The 23958-nt window shown below is 28.3% G+C and overlaps 1 protein-coding gene across 4 annotated transcripts in view; it reads left to right on the top strand.

The window, feature by feature from the left end:
* The window catches only part of LOC129979916 (uncharacterized), a 149918-nt gene that overhangs the window by 101171 nt on the left and 24789 nt on the right, over positions 1 to 23958 (top strand). For 2 of the 4 annotated variants that reach the window (XM_056090756.1, XM_056090757.1), the window contains exon 3: positions 9826 to 9923. In XM_056090756.1, the coding sequence (XP_055946731.1) occupies positions 9881 to 9923 (43 nt within the window). In that variant the 5' untranslated portion in view covers positions 9826 to 9880. Of the gene's footprint in view, positions 1 to 9825; positions 9924 to 16050; positions 16080 to 23958 lie in introns of those variants that run through there. The other 2 variants (XM_056090758.1, XM_056090759.1) reach the window with 2 other exon arrangements.

Raw genomic sequence — 23958 nt, 5'->3', positions numbered from 1 at the left:
TTTTGTTTCAGTCAATAAATATACTTCCGAAAAAAATATGAAATTATATTTAGCCCTTTCGTCCTATGGTCGGTAAATATTCTTGATACTGTAAAAAGAGTTTCAATTTTATGCAGTAAAATCAGATCGAGTTATATTTTCAATGACATTATTTTTAGGCAATGTACAGTTTCATTATCTTAGGCCAGCCGTGCACTGATTGATGCATTTTCCTCGAGACAATTGATGAAATGGTCTAAAATCGCATGTTTTATAAAATAATGCTATTCAAACTGCTATGACTCAGTCACAATTAGTCGCAAAAGTGTGGAACTATTTTATTTAAAATGTTAGTTTTAAGAATATTTTGTTAAATATGATTTGTAGAACGGAGGGTCTGCATAAAAACGTAAAATTCATAATTCGCCAGAACTTTTATTAACTCAAGCTACATAAAATATAATTCTTTATTTCATTCAAACCATATTTCTTGTTAAATGTATATACCTGTTACTAACGGTTCAGAAATTAACAACTGAGCCGTAGTTAGAGTATATATCCTGTATTATAAATGATTCCTTTAAATAATAAAGAGTTATTGAATTAACAATATAAATAATTTAAAACATCACAAAACTTTTTATATCCTAAAAATTATGTTTCATATTTATTTCATTTCATGCAAACTTGCCCTGAAGAATTATAGTTTTCTAAGTATAGTTTGTAATGAGAGTTAACTTAATCTTTTAATTTTAAGTTGTAATTTTATTTTATATGAAATATACTGTCGAATTTATGCTTTAAATATTTTTAAATTGATTATAAATAGAAAGACTTCATGTTCAAAATTAATAGATATCATTAGAAAGATCTTTTTTTGAATTTTAAGGTGATGTAAAAATTATTTTTTACTCTAATATTATTTTAAATTATTGTGGGAAAACTCCAAATTTTGGTATAATTTTTATTAATTGAAATTCTAATTAAACATTTCAAAACAAAAACACTCGAGATCTCACTCTCTGAACGCTCTCATCCTCTAAAACATGTATGAACCAAATTTGGTAGCTCTAAATCTAACTATCTGGTCTGTAGAGCGCCAACAAAACACAAACACACATAAACGAACATACACGTAAATATTTATTGTAAGTAGAAATTACCTAAAAAATACACGTAATTCAAAATAGTTATGAATTAGTATTTTATCTGATGCCTTTAAAAATTTAAGATAGTAGTTTTTCTTTCTCGCTTTTTTAAAATATTCTGCAACTTTTTTTCGTAAATTCCGTTTCTTTTTACTTCTAACTTTTAAAATATTTTTTTATGCATCCAGTTTCTATTTAGATACCAAGCATGTGAATTTCTATGCGGGGATTTAAAAATTAATCATTTTATTTACAAACGAAGGGAAATCTTATTTGAAAATTTTGCTCAAAGACATACCGTCAGTACGGAAAATAGATGGTAGCATGTACATGAGAGAGAGAGAGAGAGGAAGTCTCAGTAAAATACTTTTCAAAATGTTATGCTCAGATGATTGTCCGTAATCTGCTCAGTTAATTTCAGTATTAAATATGTAGATATAAATAGAGATAGTATTTTTCTCCTTCCAAGTTTTGTGTACATGTTTATTTTCGTAGAATGTGTAATTTACTCACCTTAAATATTTCTGCGAACTTCAAAAATCGACTCTTATATTTCAGTCATTTGTGACGACGTCACTTCTGGAATTTCAACGAGCAATTTTAGGCTTAAAAAAACTTCCGGACGCTCCAAGGATGAAATAAATATTATTGTTCATAATACGGAATTCGTGACTAGATTAAGTTCTCATGGAATGAAATTTTAGTACAATAAATGAAGTGATGAAACTTGTATTTTATGAAAGGATTTCTTCATAAATGATTTATGGATTTTTGCTGAAAACAGAAATACATTTTTTTCTGTTTTTCTAGCAAACTAGTTATGCAATTAATTATCAGTTTCGTTTTAAATCGTTTCGGAAATTTTTGCTACTTTTTATATGAATTATAATGAAATATTTTTCCTAACAATTAAGAATTTTCACTTATTTTTATAAAAACTTTCATTGTTTTCATTCATTTTCATGTCTTTCCTAAAAAACAAAAATTACTGTCAAACAATAATAGTAGCTCCAATCCATTTTAAATACAAATTACATTTTTCTTTTGCTTTATGTCAATAAAATCCAGATTTAAAATTTGTTTAGTTACGTATTTTAAACCAAAGTCAAAAACCTTCCATTTCCTAAAAAAGACAAAATTTACTCCCTATATACTCTAAAAAACAGATTTTAGATAAAATAAACTTTAAATTACAAATGGATGATAAAATTAATTTTAATGTACTTGCATGTAGTTCAATTTTTACTAAACTAAAAATTAATGTTTTAATACTTTGGATGAATTACCTACGTATTTAAAGTAGTTTTTACCATATTTAATCATCGTAATAGAAAATTTCTATGGTGATGCAATTTTTGAAACATTGCTATGAAACCTATTAATTTCTGATTTGTTTTGCAAACTGAAGAAAAGAGGGAATCGTATATTTTGAAACTTGAGATTTTTAACAATATCATTATGCATAAACTCATTATTAAAATATCATAATTGTTTCATAATTGCATGTCTGTTGAAATCAACTACACATAAATTCAATATTACTTTGAAGTACTCATAATTTTGAAGCAATTGATTGGATTTCAAATTAATATTAAATGATGAATTAGCCGTTATGAATTTTTATAGAAGGGTGTGCTATAAATTGCATGAATTATACTCAAGCTGATTTGCAGAATGCTTTTCGTTATTGGAAGAGGTCGAACTGCTTCTCGTTATTAATAAATGCGAGCTGTAGAATTTCAAATTTAAATATATCAATTGGTATTTATTTTTCTTCTCTTTCAGTGCCTCCTCTCTATACGTCGACTGTTGCTGATAATGAGCTATAACAATTATTAATTTAAAAAAATCAGTGAACTTCTAGTAGTATTTTTATGCGTAGATGGCAAATTTTTAATTATGAAAAACCAAAATAAAAATCTTAAATACGTAAGGCGCCGAAATTTTAATCAAGTAATTTTAAATTTGATGATATAAAATATATGCAAAATAATTTTGCAGATGAGTGCCTGACAAGAAGCCAAATTAGGAATCTGATTTCAATTTATTTTTTCACTGCAGGGCATGCTTTGTACACGGGGAGGATAGACGAAACGCGTTTGTTTACTTTGAGACACCTTGAGAAAAGTGTGAGAAATTTTTTCATCGGTGTCTTTTTAAGATTCTCATAGTGACTTCGTTGATACGTGTCGATTTAGGAAAAAGAAATTTAGTATCGTTGGAATTGCAATATTTATCGACTTTTGAAGAGCGAATATTAGAAATAATGAAATAAAAATGTGAGATTTGAATTGTGAAATAAGAGAACATTTTAAAATAAAGTAATATAAGCTAATTTAAAATTTAAAAGGAAATTAATTAGGATTTAAATTAGATTTATATAATCACACACACATATATATAGCCTGATTTTAAAAAAAAATATTAGAATTTTTCTTTGATAATTAATCGTGAATTAATTTTCTTATTATATTCAATTAAGACATCAATCTTTTCTCGTTTTTGTTCAAATCCTTCTCTGTCTGCTGAAGCTTGAACGCTCATCTTTCAGATGAAAGCCAGCACTTTTATACATCAGAATGTATCGATAATTCTGAAAGACCAAAATTAATTCCTCGATCATCTCTCTTTAAAAAAAAAAAGGTATCATTCTACTTCACCATTATAAATTTACGACTTCACGCATCGCTACTAACCCATGAAAAAAGCATCCATCTTCCACGAACGGTATACGCTATGTCGTGTCTCTGGTCAATAATGTTCTGACTTTAAAATTCCCGAGGGAAAAAAAGACTGTTAATTTTTATTTCCTTATGTCTTTTCTCCCCCTCCCCCTCCGTAATGATAAACTCTCGCGACGCTAAAATTTGTTGTTGAACTGTCACTCGTTTAACCTCACTATGTAAGAATTGTTTTATAAAATTTGTTGATGTATTGGTCGATGTTTTAGGTCGAATGGATTGTTAGTTTATCCATTCTCCAAAAGAAAGCAAGGAGTTTGGACGCATTTTTTATGAAGACAAATTTAGGGTGAGGAATAGATGAAGGTTTAAAGTGCCAATTTATGTCTTCAACTGATAAATAAATATTGATTTCTTCATGATTTTTATCTTTATATAAAGTTATAAGAATTTCTCTTTATTCTCTATGAATGTCATCAAGCCTTCTGCTGAAGATATTCATAGGGAATAAATACTGAATATCTGAAATATGTATTCACTGAAAATATGATAGTTTGCCTTGACTAGCAATAGAACGTTTATGTGCTGCACTTGTTAAATCATTTATAATCTCAAACTACAGGGTCTTCGTTGTTAAACAGACAAAAATACAGACAAATACAATTTTTTTCATCTATTTCTACTTATGATTTTTTTGTATTACAAAGGAACCACAGAAATCAAGTCCTATCCTAGCAAAGATACCGAACACAGTCACTCTCGTAACTGGCAAATCAGTTATTTGTTACTGCTCAGACTTGGAATTCTGTTTTTAACAAATTATACAATTTCCTTAATTATATTTCCTGCTGAAGATATTCAAAATTTATCCGTTTCAATTTATATTGATGTTTTAGTGTCTACATAGAAATAAAGAGCATGAAAATAATTAATCATATTTACAGTAACAAGGTGTTTAGTTCGGTTAAACCATAGGAAGATTTTGCATTGCTGTCGAATTACTGCTTTTCAATCTGTCATCCACTCTGAATTTCCACCATGATCCAGAAATTGATACAAATTCAATAGTTTACAACAATCAGCAGGAGGAACATCATAATAATATATAGGAAAATCTCACTCTAGAATCAAAGGCAAATTATTTTATTTCTGATGCAGTAATGTTAATCTTTCCTCTTTTCAATTAAATCTTGTTAATTAATTTTTTTTTCTCTTAAAATCTGAATCTGGACTGACTTCTTACAAACCTCTACATTCATACCACTTACACATTTCATCGTTCAACAAGCAAATAAAAGAGCTGAGCAAGGCAATTTTTAATCGATTAGTGAGATTACACACTGCTGGAAGTAAATTATTCTTGTGCAAAGTTTAGAAACGCTGTGGCTGAAAGGTCCAAGGTCGATCGGATACTTTCATATTTCCTGAGAAATAATCATTTTATTTTTATTTATTTTTTATTTATTGAATTGGAAACGAAAACTTACGCGATACGGTATCTTACAAATGCCGCAAGGGAATTTATTTCCAAAATCAATTACTTTGATTGCGCAAATGCTTCGCGCTAAGCTTCATCACTCGCTGGCATGCTTTTATAAATAGGGTATTTACACAAAGCATGAATTTCATTGCATGGTAAAATGCATTTAATTCGCCAATCAGAAACGCTTTTGACACATTTATATAATAAACTGTTTGTATTCATTGGCCTAGAATTCTTAACCACGGATTCTCCCTTTGATGCATACTACATTTCATTAACCAAATCTAATGGCTAAAACCAAGAATTTAGGGCCTCGTTGACCTGGTGATAAGGTATCGGCTTCGGAACCATAGAGTATCAGCTCAAAACCCCGATTTCACTGAAGAAGCGTCGTGTCAGCGGGTCTGGTGCTCGATAAATCCGTCAGGGCCAAACATCCTCCCGCTGGTGTGATGTGGAAGTTTGAGCAGGGGGAGCCCAAAATAGCCTTAGTGTTATTTTAAAACGAGACGTTAATATAACTAAACTAAACGAAACCAAGAATTTGCTTTTTTTTCATTTATGAAACACGTAACAAGTTTTTCAAGTTCTTTACATTTTATCAGATACCTTATATTATACCTTCAAGTAATATAATAAAGGTACTAAGTTTCGAAGTCTGTCGCATTTCTCAGTTTGAAATAATAATCATGAAGCCCAATCAAAATATGAATTGGGATTATTATTTGAAATGCGGAATGCTACATACGAATTGTCCATGTTTCATTCGTTTGACGTTGTTTGAAATTTGAAGAATTTGGAAGGAACGAATTCTTTTAAAATGATGGCTTTAACTTTTGAACAATCTTCCAGTTAATAATCTTTAATGCATGCATTAATATTTTTTTTTCTTTTTCCTCTACCAATTTAGAAAAAATTCCAATTTAAATTTATCTGGAACACTTTAAGAAACAGAAATCTTTTCTAAAGGTTTAAAAAATTATAACAAAAACCCTAACCTTCCAGTCTGAGTGGAATTTTAATTGTTTTAAGTTTGTGTGCTTTTAATGGGAAAGCTTAAAGATGTTCTTTTATGTCATGTTATCGGATTTTCACTTTTTGATTCTAGGTATAATAATCTTGGCGAGATTTAGTTCCGTTTTCACTCATTCTGTTTTATTTAAATCACGAGAGGGTAATCTTATCTCATCAATTTTCCTTTCGTTTCGTTTTCGTACCTTCAAGTAATATAACTTTTATAATTACCTTTATTATTAATTATAATAGTTAAATTTAATACTTTTTTTTGCTTCTCAATGATCTAAACGTTTAACAGAAATAATATAACTTTCTCTTTCAGCACTTTAAAAAAATTTGAAAGTACCTGCATAAAAATCACAATTAAATTTATTAACATTCAAATGAAAATAACTCACAATTTCAAAAACATTTTTCATGCCACTCGTCCCTTGAATTTAATACTCTAGTATTTTATTGCTCCAATAATTCCGGCGATACAAGGACTAAAAATGGGCCAGTTAATAGCTCAGTTTAACATAATCTCTTTACACGAAAAGAGTCCCTTGAACGAATCTCATACAATAATGAACTATGCTTTTATTTTGTCATTACGAACGTAACATACGCACATCGGCTTTTCGTTCAATGCTAAAAGTATACATAAATCCACGCAAATATCGCCTCTGACGTCAACGGCGTGTTGTTATTTGATATATCTATCTATTTAAATAAAATTATAATAAAGAGAGTTGGGAAATTTTATATCTACATTTTTTTTGGAGTTTTTAAAATCTGAGTTTCCCAGCCCTGGTGGGAAATTCGTGGTGTAATACGAAAATTTGAGGAAGGGGGCCCTGATCAGATGTCTGCTCATTATCTTATCGTGGTTCAAAATTATGAGCTCTGTCGCAAAGTCAGCTTAGTTTAAATAAAAAACGAAGTACCTGTCATCTAACCGCTGTTCAAAATTACGAGGTCCATCCCAAAATATCCCTAGGGTTGCTTTAAAATAGGGCGTAACTAAACTAAACTAAACTTGGAGTTGAAAAACTTTTATTATATAAAGTAGTCGCAAGTAGAGAAAGTTTACGATGTGATTTAAATATATCTTCAAATGCTAATTTCATAATTAAATAATGTCCACTCAGAAACAATTGCATAAATCTTAATCTAAATCTCAAAATTATTTACATTCAATTTACCTACCATGAAATAATTTTAAACGGTCTCTAATAAAAAATTTAAATGCTTTTTCCATTAGATTTTACTCTATATATATTTAATAAAAATTGGATAATAAACCATTAAAAATAAAAGATTGGAAAGGTGCTGTTTCAAAAGTTGATGCATTTTGGACTTGAATTTGTATTAAATACATTTAAAAAAGATTAACATAATAGCTTTATTTGTCAAATTTTATGAGAACAGATATAGACTGCCACGGCAATTTGCTTCTAAAAATGCTCTTTAAGAAAGCAGTAAAACTTAACTGTCTCTTTGGCTTGGTGTGATTTCTTAGTTTCCTTAATAGATAATTCTGCGCGTATATTTATGCTTGAAATTAAAAATATTCAGCACATTTTTATCAATTTATGATAATTAGTTCATAGTCAAATAAATTTTTGAAATGTACCGCCAGAAATATGCTCGAAATTTCAAAAAATGTGATGGGAAAATATTATTTTTGTTGGGTTGAAGCAAGCGAATTATTTTTCGGCAATAGCTTTGTGCGGAGGAAAATCAATATGATTAATCCCCTCTCTATCCTTCATTCCAATCATTCTCACACTCCCTCTCCCTTCCAGCCCTTGAAGTCATGATAAAAGATGGTTAAATTGTAAAAATTCGATTCTAACTTAATTAGTTTTATAACTTTTTATTACTTCAACACAAAAACAGTTGTTACAAATTTTATGAATAATTATGCAACTCATTATTTCCTAAAATATAAAATCAAAATTACTTTTATGTATTCATACAAGGGAAATAATTTAATTTTTATTGATATATCTTTATCTAAATTTAACTTTTAGCTTAATTTAAGCTTTATCTTTTATTTTAGCTTAAGCTTTTGATTGATTAAGCTCTCTGATGAGTATTTATTATTATTCATCGTATTATATTAAATTCTAATTGAATTGTCATCATAATTTATTGATTATTTTATATATAATATATATTAGAATCAAAATGTCGCGTAGTTTTAACTTAACTACGAATTTAAATTTGTAAAATTGCGAATGAATCATTATTAAAAGCAAATATTTTTCAAAAGGGCCATTTATTTTTACTTCTTACATTCATGAATAAATCCCTTATTACATGCGAAGTTTTTTATTATTAAAGTTGTTTTCATTTCCTTATTTTCTAAGCCTTTTGCCTTCTGTAATGACGCATGATATTTTTATTCTCAAGCGGTGAATTTAAAGATATACATAATGCGGGTCACTTCGTATATCTTTCTGTCCTTCGTTATCTTCACCTTAACGATTGTATCATCACATATTTTTACTATTTTAGAGAATGAGACATATTTTTATGCAAATGAATCATTGTTATTATTCTGCGCAAAATAAAAATAGTTGTATATAAAACGTATGAATTTGGCGAAATGTTCCGCAATGTTTGTACTCTAGTGCGATAACTACGCTAGATTTTAATGTATTTATAAACCATGCAATTTGAATAGTTTATAAAACATTTGAATTCAGATGCCTTTTTTATTTAACGAGCACGTTAAATTGGCTGAAAACAATTGAACCTATTTACTCACAAATTTCAAAGTCGTTCCGTTTAATGATTGTTTAGACATAAAAGAAAAATATTATTTTTCATGAGTGTTTTATTTATGATTAATCCTTCTATTATATAATATAAATTTTTTATTCCTCGTTGGTCAAACAAAATAGAAATAACTAAGAAGGAAATACTTTATCAGATTTGTTTGAAATGTAAACGATTAAAAACGTTTGAAATCCACAATAGTTTTAATCTCGTATCTCTTAAATTTGCTTCAACTTCATCCCAAACAAATATAAAAGGAAGTGTTTTCAATTAAATTAAGTAATAAACGTAAATATAAATTTGACAATTAGGGCATAATTATTGCTGATGATTGGCGTTAAAGAAATCTGAACAAGTTTATAAACGTATCATATGATTAGGATTTGAATATTTTGAATTGAACTGTTTTTTCTTCATTTCCGTTTCTACCATATCTATAACTAGAATGAATTGGTTTGAAATTAGAAAGAAATGCGAGCATTTCTCCTTGAAGTATATTATTAAAAAAATATGTATATGTATTAAAAAAGGAAATTGGTTGTTATTTCTACCCACATAAACTGTGGGCCGTTATAAAAAATATTTCGATCATTCAATTTGTTTTATAAAGCATTTGCATTTATTTATTGTGTACAAAATTTTAAAAAAACACATCTTAAATAGATTGTTCTACTTTCATTTAATATTTCATTTCGTATTAATTGTAAAATTGACTACTGTAATTCCTCATTACTTTTCTTTCACTTTTCAGGCTGTTTCGTTATTTTTGAATACAATTCTGTCTGAAGCAAAAATAGAAATGTCTGATGCTAAAGAAAACGATTATTTCAAGCAATAAAAAAAAATCAGGTAATTATGTTTATTATTTTAAAGTTCGCAATTTTTTTTAAATGTCTCACATTTAATGCTTTTTATTGCATTTGTATAAAAAGGTATAAATTCGTATAAATAAGTTGTAATAAACAATAAACTCGCATAAAAATTATGTTAAATAAGCAAAGGGACAAACTTTCTAACTAAATATTTAATTTACAAACTAAATATCACCTACTGAAAACAAACTAGCTAACTTTTCTTCAGTAATTGCAGTACGAATTGTAGCTACGTTTGAATAAAAAAACCCAATTAATTAAAAGTTTACTCTTTCATTAAAACAACCTTGTAAAGATATTGTCCTTGTCCAGCACTTGTAAAGATATTTTTATATACTTTTACTGAATTCCTCTTATTTCATGTTTGCAAAAAGGAAAACTTTTTCACTTATTTACTAATGTGCTAGAATTCAGAAATTGTATATGTTTTTGTCTCTATTGATAATATACTATTTTAATATTGTTAAAACTTTATTATTGATAAATGTTTGATTTTAATTTTATTTCGATTACATTCAATGATAGACATCCGATTTTAAAATAGAAAATTATTTATTACATATAAAAGACAAAGGGTAAGTCCAATATTAAATAAACTGCTTTAAAAAACATGCTTTAAATTGAATGCTATAAAGCAAAAAATATTTGTCTATATTTTACCAAAATTTTGTATAATATTTTACCAAAAATATGTTGGTCAAAACTATATTTAAAAGCTCAATGCGCTTAAAATAAGCTTAATTGAGAATTAATTTACCAGAAATATGATTAGAAAATTTTAAAACTAAAAGTCTAAAATTTATTATAAATATGGCTAAAAGTATTCACATTTTTATTGTTTGATTTTGGCATCCTTTTTTGATAATGAAAAAATTCTCTTTATAATATTCTAATAAATGTGCATTGTTAAATATTTCTTATGAAATTGGGAATGACTTTTGGAAATGATTTGGAGAATGTTGACTGTACATTAGTTGTGTATTTTTGCTTTGTTGTTATGAGAAGAGTGGAATTCTTTTTAAAATGATGCTTTCTTCTTGTGTGGTACATCCATTTCATTCATCACACAACTTGCATGAGAAAAGAAATGATGGGACATCGCAAGGCACTGTCATGATTGCATAGCTGCGATTCTCGACAGTGCATGCGTGCCAATATCAACTCATTTGCTTTCAAATAGTCAACGAATCCTTTATGCGTGAGACATTGCCCTCAATGTGAAAAAAAAAAGTGAATTTAACATCAGAATCATCACATTAAATATATAATATTACCAGAAAAAATTAATTTGGAATTAATTTTTACAATAAAAGAACGATTCTTTAGTATTTCACCTTTTAAAAGGCCTTTCAGTTACGAAATTATTACTTTATTTGCGAAATTAAATATTTATAAATTACAATTTTTTCTCTTATTCTTTTAAAAATATACATAATGCTGATAAATGGTACTGTATTTTTGTCAATTAGATGCAATCAATTTTATTTTCAGTATATTAGTAATGCCATACATTCCCGAGTATCCGGTTCACTATTATCCAGCCTAGTTTTCTTTTATTTTAATTACGTACGTACATTATTCGTAAATTTTTCTTGGGGTGTACTTAATGTTTTTTAGTGTACTACAGTGAAGATTTCAAAATGGGTGATAAAAGAAAAAAAAAAGCTGTAGAGACTATGGAAGAGAAATTGCGCACTATACAGCGATTAGACTCTGGTGAAACAGCAAAAACCAGTAACTGATTCTATAATTCATCGGGGTGCGTTCACATTCTACTTGGCTTGACATCAATGGAGGCTTAGTATTCAATAAGTGAGAAAATACTTATTATAACAATGAGTTTTGGTATAAAAAACTTTGTTTTCTGGTATTGATGGGCAAAGAAATGAGTTCATAGGAATCCGACTTACCCTTCCGACACATTAGGCCGGATACTGTACAACATTGTTTTTTTTTTCCTTGTGATAATACGCAATATTTTTTTAAGTTATACCAACTGCATTTCTTTTGTTTGATAAAATAAAAGATAATTTAAATGACTGTTTCTTACAATAACATGTAACAAAATAAATTTATATTTCTGACGAAACTGCTTAACTTTTTCTCCTTATTTTTCCATCTATGCCAAGTTTCGTAGACATTTCAGTTTAATTTATATGCTTTCAAGTACATCTGAAAAAAATATTTCATCGGTGTAAAAAATACATTGTGTGAATGTCAACAGAATTGAATCCAAATGAATCTGATGTGCGCAAGATTGTGAAAAGTTATGGCAGGATCTTGTGTCACCAAGGGAAACTGAATAACCTTGATTTACAATGAATGGATTTAAATAAGGCAGATATATTGAATGTGAAGCAAGTCACATTACAATTCCGCTGTCTGTCACCATTATGTAAAAAATGGTACTGATTATTTTTTTATACATTCATCTTTATCCTTGTTGTGTACAAGGTTACGCAGAAAATGAAAATAAATCTCCTAAACGATTGAGAATCCTGATTATTATAGTAATATCTAATCCTATGAAATGAGAAAATATCATTTCTTTATATCACTGCATTTTGTTACAAAAAGGGGGACATAAGTTTTAGAAAATCGAGCTTTATGTTAGTAATCAGTCATTGTTTTTTGTATGTTTTCTCATTTCAAAGAAATTTTTAAAGATTTCCTTTATCAAAAAAAAAAACTGATTCCTTTTCTTTGTTAGAATACCATATTCTTGGCTGTAAATAAATTCGTTTTCAAAAAACTGAAGAATTAACATTTAAAATTGGGTCGAATACTTTTTCCATTAAAAAAATTCTACCTTCAAATATTTTGAAGAAGTTTATTTATTCTAAAGTCTTTAATCCCCTTTAATAAATCTTAAGTTAAAAGTCGCTTGAAAATTGTACTTTTATTTCATAGTATAGAAGTCCTCAGATTTCTAGAACTATATAAATAAACTTTTGAAATATTATATTTTTTCTCTAATGATTTTTAACCTATAAAAAATTATGAATTTCTGAGAATAGTTCCTATTCCTTTATCCGCTTCTAATATTAAAATTGCTTTAAACCAAGTTTTTTAACTATTTCTATATCAAATAATTTTTCTCTGGTAACGTATTAAACTAGCACGTGAGAAGATTCCTTTTTTTATAAATTTATACTTTTTTTTCTACTAAAATAAAAATACCTTAATAATTTCGCACTGACTCTTAGTGCATTTATATTTAATTGTAGTAGGAGTTCCATTATTAAGGATAAAGTGAAATTCTCCATTCGCCAAGTTGAAATATTTCATCTCCTGTTCAAAACGTGCAATGGGAAAAAAAAGTCATGCAGGTTAAAAGTGCGTTACCACTCCACTGTGAGATATATCATTTGTTATTGATGTTGATCACAATTGTAACCATGGCAACTGGCTAGCGCGGGAGAAAATGTTCTGTTCAGCTAGCTATTTCTGCGTTTCAGTTTGAAAAATACGCAAAATAAAACATTTTTGTATTTGTCCTTCTGTTGCTTTTTATAGTCGTGTCATTTTCTAAAGTTGTTGTTGTTTTGTATTCTCATTCATATTTTATTGATTCCTGGTGAACTGATACAATGTTTTCTTTATTGTTGCATCAGAAAAAAATCCTAAAATGTAACACGCAAAACAGTTATGATTATGAACTCACAATTTTCATAAATCTTTCATCATTTCTCTCAAATCCTCTAAGCTTTACAGTTGCAACGAGCATAAACATACATGGGAAAAATATTGAAAATATTCTGTAAGAATGATTCAAAAAGAATTTAGCTTATCTACATTATCTACTCCAAAGCAGCTTCTAGTGGAACTCTTTCTTTCAAGTAAGGTGAAAGTAAAAGCTAAGGTGATTGGACAGCAATGGAGGCATACATTTCCACTCATTAGCTAATAATGCAGTAATATGTAAGGGAGTTTGTAAAAAATATAGAAATCCCACTTATTCTGATTTGTTTTACGAATAAGTTTATAAGCATAACTGTAGGTTATATTAATTCTATAATTGATGGTATAATTCCATTTCTGTTCCTTATTAAAGTACCAGACTTCTATTTCGATAAATATATGCTTTCTGATTAATAGTTAAGCACGTTTGTACTACATAATTCTTACAGGCCTCTAGGTACATCTAAAATGGGTAGCAATGCAATGATATTGATAGTCATATCTAGAATGTGTAGCAACGGAATGATATTGATAGTCATATCTAGAATGTGTAGCAACGGAATGATATTGATAGTCATATCTAGAATGTGTAGCAATGCAATGATATTGATAGTCATATCTAGAATGTGTAGCAATGCAATGATATTGACAACTATATCTAGAATAAGGGGCAATACAATGTTATTGACAGCTATATTTAAAATTTGTGGCAGTATAATGATATTGACAGCTATATTTGGAAGTGTGACAATGCAGTGATACAATAGTTGTATCTAGAAATGTGCAGCATGACGATGATACTGATTGACAAATATTTTTCTGAATTTGTGCACGCAATACATTTGAATGGCAAAAATTCTGTACTTCTTTTTTCGATCTCACCTCTGTACACTCTCCTTTATATGCAAGTTAAAAACCCTGTCGCTAGTTAATGAGTAACATTTACCTAGATCTCTAATGATCAATTCTCTGTGATATGCAAATGCAATTGACATTTTGGGGATAACTTATCTCCAACTCTATGAAATTCCCTTGTGAAAGTGTTTAAAATAATTGTGATAATTTGCAAGAAACCTTGTAAAACATATTTGAATTACAACAGTTAGTTCATAAAATTTCACTTATGGGGGGGAGTAATTATAAAATGAATAAGGTTCTATATAATTGAGAAATCTGCAGAATGTCTAATTATAATTCATTCATGTATATTTTTACTAAGTTGAGTACTTAGATTCAGCGTTCACATTTTTCTACCCTTCAATTTCAATTAATTATTTTTAGAAAATAACTAGACTATTAATCTAATATTCATAATGAATTTAGATTTATTAACCCTTTTATCAGCATGCAGTAAAAAGTATCGTGATCATGTATCCAGATAACATAACTGAGGCATAAAAAAATGAATTTTTTTATCCATTTTGAAAATTTGTTTATACTTTTGTAATAAAAGTGTAGAATAAAAGTATTAAAATGCTTGACTTATTTTGAAAAAAATTTCTTTCAACCTTCTTTTTCAATAACAATCTTTAAATTGGAATTTCATATTTCTAAGTGTAGTGACTTCGAATTTCCGATTGGACTTTATCAAGTGTATTTAAATAATGTCCTTTTATGGCCTTCTGACCTTCACCCATGAAACATCTATTTAGACAAGATGAATGGTACAATGACATATCCAGAAAAGCAATTACTGATTTGAAAAAACGACACATTTGGCTTGTTTTAAAGTATCAGTATCCGTACATGAAATGTGAGCCACGAAATACTGATAAAAATCGGTTTGTTTAATTCAAAAGAAATTGGCCACTTAGACGCTCAAATAATGACAATGCTGCAAGACTCATTCAACGAAGTTGCGCAAGCGAATTTCGCAACAAGGCGATCGCATCGTGACTAATGACTTGCGATGTTTTCTTTCTCTTTTTTTGTATTAAAACACACTTTAGCACAAACATGGAATTCTCTTAATGCCATGACTCACCCCCTTCCCATGAAATTCCATTTTTATAATACACGCTATTAAACGCAATGAGTAGGTCAAGTTTCTGCGATGATTGTTACTAGTTTTTGCGCAAGCCATTCACAATGGTCAGCCGCAGTAAGTAGAAAAAAGAAAGCGGCGAGAACCGGAGGATTAGCGGTGGTAAGAAAGTAATGGTGATATTTTTTTCTTTTGGCTTCGGAAGAAAGTGACATCGGGCTTGTTTTCTTAACAGGTTGTCGAAGGGTGTGTTGTTGTCTGCGGCAGGTTGGTTCAATAAATGATTGCTGATCAATGTCATTAGATATAATATCCTTTCAATGTAGGATTAAGACTTTTTATTTAGTGCCAAATCGTCCTGAATAAGGGAACGTTACAACACTGATTTCGTATAATAGTTCGGTAGTTATATATGAACACGATGCGATACTTCGAAGTAAAATACTGCCTCGCTGATTTAAAAGAAGAGTAAGTATAAGTATGATTGAGATATTTGAGCTATATAATTCAAATTAATCTTAAAGATCATAGGTTTAATTTGTCCTTGGGAAAATTTAGAAAAAATTTCATGTTGGGAAGGGATAATTGATAATGACTTTGTGTTTAGATTCTGAAGTGTAATTGCCATGTTTCAAATTTTAAATTCCTCAAAAATTCTACCGTTTATTATCTAACGAATTGTTTAAAACCTACACTGCATTTGGAAATTTGGAGAATGGCTACAGGTTCAAATGCCATCATTATCCTCCAAATGTGATTCACAATTATGAAATTCGTCTGCGAAAGACCTTGATGGAATCTTACTTTTTTCCTTGCTACGTTCGGGTAATTATTTTTCAATATAATAATGGAAATGGAGATTTTTCATTAAAGAAATTAATGATAAGTTATATAACGTAAAGGAAATACCAAGTCAATTATTTATTTAGATGCTTTGGTGTGATATATTCGGATGAATCTAATTTCCGTTCGATCATATTTTATATCAAAAAGATAGAATAAGATTATAAATTTAAAATCAAATCATACTTTTTTCTGAGTCAGGATCGTTTTTCATTTGATAATTGAATGTGGTGTGATTTCGCAGTTACAAATTGGCAACAAAAATACTCATTATATTTCATTCGACTAAAAATTCCTTTGAAAACTTCTTTGCTTTTAATTTTACTTGTGTATACTTGGCTGCACCAACATTAAGATACATGAATTAGTGAAATATAGCATTAAACATATTTTGAAGTTTTTTAATTAATGTGGCGTTCGCCAGATGGTTATAAAATAGCCATTGATCTAGTGACTGAGTGAAACGCAGCTGTCATACAGAAAGCATATTGTCGACTATAATAATGAAATGAAACAGTTTTAAGAGATCATAAGTTATTCTAAAATCAAATTGAATTTCTTCCATAATAATTTAAAATAAGATAAGTTGTACCCGATATTGAAGACATGTCATTGTAAACTTTCATATTCTTACAAAATTATATATAAATATCGTTTGTTAAAAAGTAATATTGGCTTATAAAATTGAATGATATACTCACATTTTTCTCGAATTTCAGATACAATGAGTGTACTTTCTGCTCATTAATCTTGTTTGTATTGTTTAAATAAAAAGTTACTTGAGACGAAAATATTCAGTTTTCTGAAATCATAAATATGCGTACAAAGATTAGTATCCATTAGTCATCTTTGGAAACAAGTTGCTTCGTCGTGATTATTAGGTGCTAAGCATTTAAATTAAATATTTTATGAAACTTGGTTTTATTGGCTTCCTCAGTAAAACATTTTCTTTCTTTTATTTATTATATATAATTCTTTAAATTTGGATATTATTTGAAGCCTTACACCGTTCTGTTCATTATAATATGAATTCCCCTAAGTTTCTTTCGTCTCCCATTAAATTTGAACCTTAACTTGAAAAAAATTATTAAACTTCTATTATTGCAAAGGATATTCTGCTGAGATTACACAGGTTTTTTTAAACAACAGCGCAGAAAAATGAATCATTCAGCATTCTAAAAAAATTATTTTAATTTATAAAATGTGTCAAATGAATCAATAAAAATTCTTCTAATTTCTCATAAAATTCTGTTTTTAATTTTACTTTTGAAGGGATTTAAATGAAGTAAATAATATTTTATTTTGTTTCAGTCTATAAATATATTCTTGTCCATCTAATGTATTGTAAAATTTTATACATCATTCGATCCTGTGAATCATATTTAGAAAAACATTCTTAATACTCCAACTTTTAAATTAAAAAAAAATAAAAAACGTTTAAATTTTTGAGATCAAATATGACAGAATAATGAAGCTTTGAAGATAATCAAAAATTTCATTATTTTAGACTAATCAGTTTTAGGCAAATTCCCAGCTCTGATCGCGTAGTTTTCTTGAGAGGTCAGTGAAATAGATTTTTTTTAAATAATAACATTCAAATTTACATAACTCGTATCAGTTTTTGTCGCAAAATAATGAAATTTTTTATTAGTGTCTCAAGAACATTTTAATAAATAGGATATAGCGTCCGTGTAAAGAATTTAAAATTCAGTAATTCATCAGAATATTTATTGATTCAAATTACATAAAATATGATTATTTACTTCATTTAGGTTATTTTTCTTTTGAATGTATAGGCCTATTACTAATAATTTAGAAATTAACTGTTTGGCTACAATTAAAATTCTGTATGTACTAATCAATATTTACCTTAAATAACGCAGAATTATTGAATTAATAATATTAATTTTTATAATATCACAGAAAACGTTTTATTGCATTTACTTTTCAACAAAAAATCTTGTTTCATATTTATTTCATTTGATACAAGCATGTGCAGTAACGAATTTGTCATCTTTTGATGTCATTTGTTATGAGAGTTTACTTGATCTTTTGAATTTTTGCCAGCGTGATGCCAAAGCGATGATAAAATTGTTAGTTTTCATACTTGTGTAATGTGTTCGCTCAGGTGAAATTTTATTTTCTGTAAAATAATTTGTTGGAAATTATGCTCCAAATATTTTTAACTGAAAAAATCATAATGCAGATTAATAGGTATTATTGAAAAGAAAATTTTGCATTTTGAAATTATGCAAAAATCATTTTGGTGATGGAATATTTTCGGAAATTATTTCTGAAAAACACCACCATTTTGCCTGATTTTTCTAATAATAATTCTAATTAAATTTTCAAAAAATCCTTAGAAATGCATATTCTCAACCTTTCAAATAACAGTTTTACAAACGGGTTTGTCTGTAAAGTCCGACACGCATGCAGATATTATTATAAATAAATAATTGTATAAATAATTGTATTCATTGTATAATCACGTTATAGTTTTTACTAATTTTCAGTCAAAATAAAGCTATATTTAGTATTATTTCAGAACTTCTTGTTAGTTAATTATTGTTATTATTATTATTATCTGTTTATCGTTTGAATACGAAGATGAAATAGAAGAATTATTTGAAAGAATAAACATTATAAAAAATAGAAAGGAAAAAAAATCGCAATTACATTTTTTGAAAGCTCGTTAAAACTAAAAAAAAAAAATTCTATGTAAACAACTGTTTTATCTATCAAATATCACTTTGAAATCAAATTTTTTGAATGAAAGCACCATTCGAAGATTGTTTTGATTCACTTTATCTGCATTAATTTAAAATGTATAAAATTTTCTACGCCATTATATTGAAATTTAATAGCAATTCAAATTATTAGTGCGTATTATCCTCCTTAGAGTTAATGATCAAAATTCGTGTATTAAAATAATATCTTAAATGTTTTTCGAGATTTCTTCAAAGCAATTTTAGATTGTTAAATATTAATAATATTAATATGGAAGGCATATTTTTTGTTAAAAAAAATTTACCTTGTTATTTGATAAAACTGACCTACATGAATTGAATCGAATACGTCAAAACCAATTATAACACTTGCGGACTAAAAATGCCGCTTATACTACAAAATAAAAGCGTGAGTACTACAAAATTAATGTAAAAAAAGAAAACCTTTTTATTTTCTCGTGTACTTAATACAGAGAAAGTACTCCAGATTTTTAAGAATCTCAATGTTTCGGACCACTCTGAGTTCGAAAAACTCATTTTTAGAAACAATCCGCCTATCTGTCTGTGACAAAGATTACTCAAAAACGGTTTGAGTTAGGCAGTTCAAATTTTTTATGTGGTATTTACACCAAATTTGCATATTTTTCTATCATAATTGGTGAAAAATTTTGAATAAAATCGGTTCAGAGGAAGTAGAGTGTAAGTTAATATGGTAATTGCAAAACGAGGCGAGCTAGATAGTTAAAATTCAATACAAACATCTAACGTCCATAGTGTAGAAACTGTCAAATTTTGAGCCAAATCCAACTATCGGTCTATACTGTCAGAAACATGTAAACACGACAATTCAAAAATGCAGTGATTTAAATATATCAAATTTAGCATGCTATTTTGTGACTACAATTTCAGTTTTGTATCAAATTTTTGTTTCAATCAGTTGAGAAAAACGTGTCTGAAACAATAAATCCGGTTTTTGGATACTATCAACTCGTGCTAGGGATTGAATGCCAAATAACTCACTAAGGATGACACGATAGATTCAGTAAAAATGCTAAATTACGCCAAAAATATTTCATAACCATTCTAGGCCAATGCCATGTAAGTCTATCTCTGGCATGACAAGTTTAACAGATAGAATGCGATAAATTGTGGGGAGACGTCTCCAGCTGGTTTAATCTTAATTTGAACATTCACAATAAGACGCGTTTGAATGTCTTGATGGATGAGTTTGAAGTTCGTTAACACTGAAAATTAATTGTTGCAAATAGTGTATTTAAAAAAGTTGTTAAAAACATTCGGCAGAAAAAAAATAATATAAGTAGTAACGTAATCTTTTAAGAAAAAAAAATAATGCAAAAAACATTTTTTTAAATTATAGCTTTGAAAGGTATAATCGATAATTTCTATAAATAACCATTGGCCATTTAGCAATGTTTAATCCTATTTTCGCACTTGATTAAATTGTTATTTGACGCCTATTTCTTGATTCCTTTGGCATTTTCTTTCCTCTGATTGAATAAATGTTTTGATAAGAGTTATCCAGAGCATTTCTATTAAATAACATTGAGCCATTTCATTGATTAGCAAAGCGTTGAATTGAGTGTTGAGTGTTGAATTGAGTGAAATGGAATAAAAAAAAATTATAAATATCGTGATCCTTCACGAGAAAGACGAGCCCATATATTGGGAACCTCTGGTTTAGAGAGTAATCTCTGGAGAAAAAAAATCAATTTTCAGTTTATCGGAGAAAAGTATCATATCACATTTTCTGAACCCCTCAGCATTTGCTTCTCATTTTAAAATATGATTTTATGTTAAAATTCTACATTTGCATAAAAAATATAAAGAAAACTCTACATTAGCATAATGTAATAATGCTAAAAGTTTTTAGTTTTCTCGTACTTGCTCTTTTGTTAGCTCGCATACCTTTGATATCTTGCTCTAAATATTATAGGCATATTTAATCTCACTTATGTCACTTATTTTAATTTCTTTTCCCCCATTTCCTTTAATCAGTCCATGTAGTGACCTGAAACGAAAACGTGCCGTTTCTTATTAATTTCGAGTAAATTTAAATTTAACGAGATTTTAATGCAAGCAGTAGAATATTATTTATTTTTACTGTTCAAAAGACAAATATATAAAAAATTAAAATATTTCTTCAAAAGTTTAATAAAGCTTGATTCTCAAACAATCCATTTTTATGTAAAATTGTGTCTTTTTTTTAATTCTAAATGCGCGCAAAGAATATTTCGATTTCTTATGTTTAAGAATTAAATTATAAAAAAATATCTAATACCTTTTGCGGTTTAAATAATATTAGGACATTATTATTGTTTTTTTTTTCATCTTTCCAATATTTAGAATGGGTCTAGCTTCGATTTAATTTTTCGATTTCACACTAATCATAGCATTTACTAGCTTACTTTTTTCAGTTTGATTCCATCAATAAAAAATCATATATATTAATATCTAATCATAAATTTCTATTGTGTGCATTTACCTGAGATTTAATTAAGAAATATATAAGTAAATATTATAAATTGGTAACTTTTTTAAATTTGCAAAGTCTACTGAAACCTTGTTTGTAATTTCAGTTTCAGCTTTTCTTTAGATGAGAGCTGGAACAAATCTTAAATATTCTCTTTGAATCGATGTTTTGAAGAGAAAACAAGAAGAGAGCTACCTTTCTCCTCTTTTAAAGATTACTGTATGGAAATTCCACTCTTCTGAGCGTGAAACTGTTATTCTTCTGTTCATTCGATGCAATCAATCTGTCTATCAGATCTAGAGTAACAGAGTAGAACTAGAGGAATATAGCTATTTTTTTAAGATTATTTGAAGCGATATACGTTTGCTTAAGGAGGGGGGGGGGAGATTTGATACTGATTCATACTTTAATGCTATAAGTGTTGTATGAATTAGTAAGAAAAAAAGTAGTATGACTATAAGAGAAACTAGAAAAGAAGCGTGCAATTTTAGTTTATTTTTATTGCGTTAGTAATTATTCTATGTAATATATTTATATATATAAGTTAGACAAAGGACCTATTTTATTTTTATTCTCTTTTCAAAGATTAAATTATTTAGTTTCTCTTTGTTCGGTAGGGAAATTGAGATTTCCAAGTGACCATCTTAAATAGGACCATTTAGTTAGGCATTATTTCTGTAAGTTCCATAAAATAAAAATCGTTACTCACGGAATGCAGCGACTATCGCAATCAAGTTAAATGATGACAAACAAATCAAATTTAAAATTGTAACTTTAACATATTACAAAATAATGATTCAGATTCATTTATATATATATATATATTCTAAAATTAAACTTTTAAAAGAAACCTACAATAACAATAGAAAAAAATCTATCAATGCATCAAAAAATGAATATAAAAGGTGTCCCAATATTACGCAAGGTTTGAATTGACCACCATTTATGCAGTAAAGTGTTGGCAACGCTATTAAAAAAATCATTCGATAGTTCATTGTTTAGGGTTAGTGAAAATGGAGTGTTACACTATAGAACAACGTGTTTTCATTGCTGAACAAAATTTTAAAAATAATGATTGACCCCCTGGATCGTGTTATTTAACATCATTGGATTTCTTTTTATGAGGTTATTGGAAATCAAAGGTCTATGACAACAAATACACAAGCCCGCGTGCATTGAAGGAGGAAATTCAAGGCTGCATCAACAAAATTCAGCGACATTTATACACAAGGGTCATTTATACAATGGGAAACTTCCATAAAAGGCAGTGTATGTGCCAGCAAAGTCGAGGAAGCCATTTACCTTTAACTGTTAGTCCATATATAACCCTCTCCTGTGTACTTTACGATTCAATAAAAATATACTAATTTAAAGGAAAAAAACCTGTGTCATTATAATACTTTTAAGACTATTTTATTTAATTCTAATCTTGCATTAACTCTTTGTTCTGTAGTGTAACGCTTCATTTTTACTAACCCTAAACTGTCAGCTGTCAAATTGTTTTTAATTGGGTTTCCACACTTTACTGCACAAATGGTAGAAAATTCAAAATCTGCATTAATTTTTGGACATCCTTTACTTTGATATTTTTGTAATCATCTTAATATAATCGCAACTTCTATATTAGTAACCGAAAGCAGAAACAGAATGGAATATTAGAAAAACAGTTATATTTACCAGGTACAGGTAATTTTAGTAGAGAAGCTATTGTACAATATTATAAATATTGTTCACTACTGAATAATTTAATAAAGTACATTGTTGTGCGACAATTTGCTCTGCCAGCGAAACAAATTATTTTCAATCGGGGGCGATATTCAAAAAATAATAACAATCTTGCCTTTGTATCAAATGGAAATCACCTTTCACAGAAACCATTTTTAAATTATTTATAAAGATTACCATTTGTTTATTATTATTCGTCAGTGTGTGTAATATCCTATCCAAATGAAATCGGAATTCAATAAATATTGTTATTTGGAACACTTTGTTATAGAAGACATTCGTTTATACTAACTCTTGCACACATGATGAATTTGAATTTCTGGTAAATAAAATATATTTGGAAAATTAAGTACATCGAAAAAAACAACATGCACCACTATAACCATAGCCATAAACAGTTTGAGTAGGTGTGTTATATTCAAAAGGGAATTGATGGGCCATCTGCCTGACTTCAGATCTCCATTGGCAGAAGTGCCATCGTCTGCACGATTGTCTAATGAGAAGACCTAATGCATGTCGTGCGAGTTTCAGTCGCTTATTGATAGATCCCTAAATCAAGGCT

Source organism: Argiope bruennichi, chromosome 1 (genome assembly GCF_947563725.1).
Source record: "Argiope bruennichi chromosome 1, qqArgBrue1.1, whole genome shotgun sequence".
NCBI lineage: Eukaryota > Metazoa > Arthropoda > Arachnida > Araneae > Araneidae > Argiope > Argiope bruennichi.
Note: the sequence above shows the minus strand (reverse complement) of the source record. Positions and strands in the feature narration are given on the sequence as shown.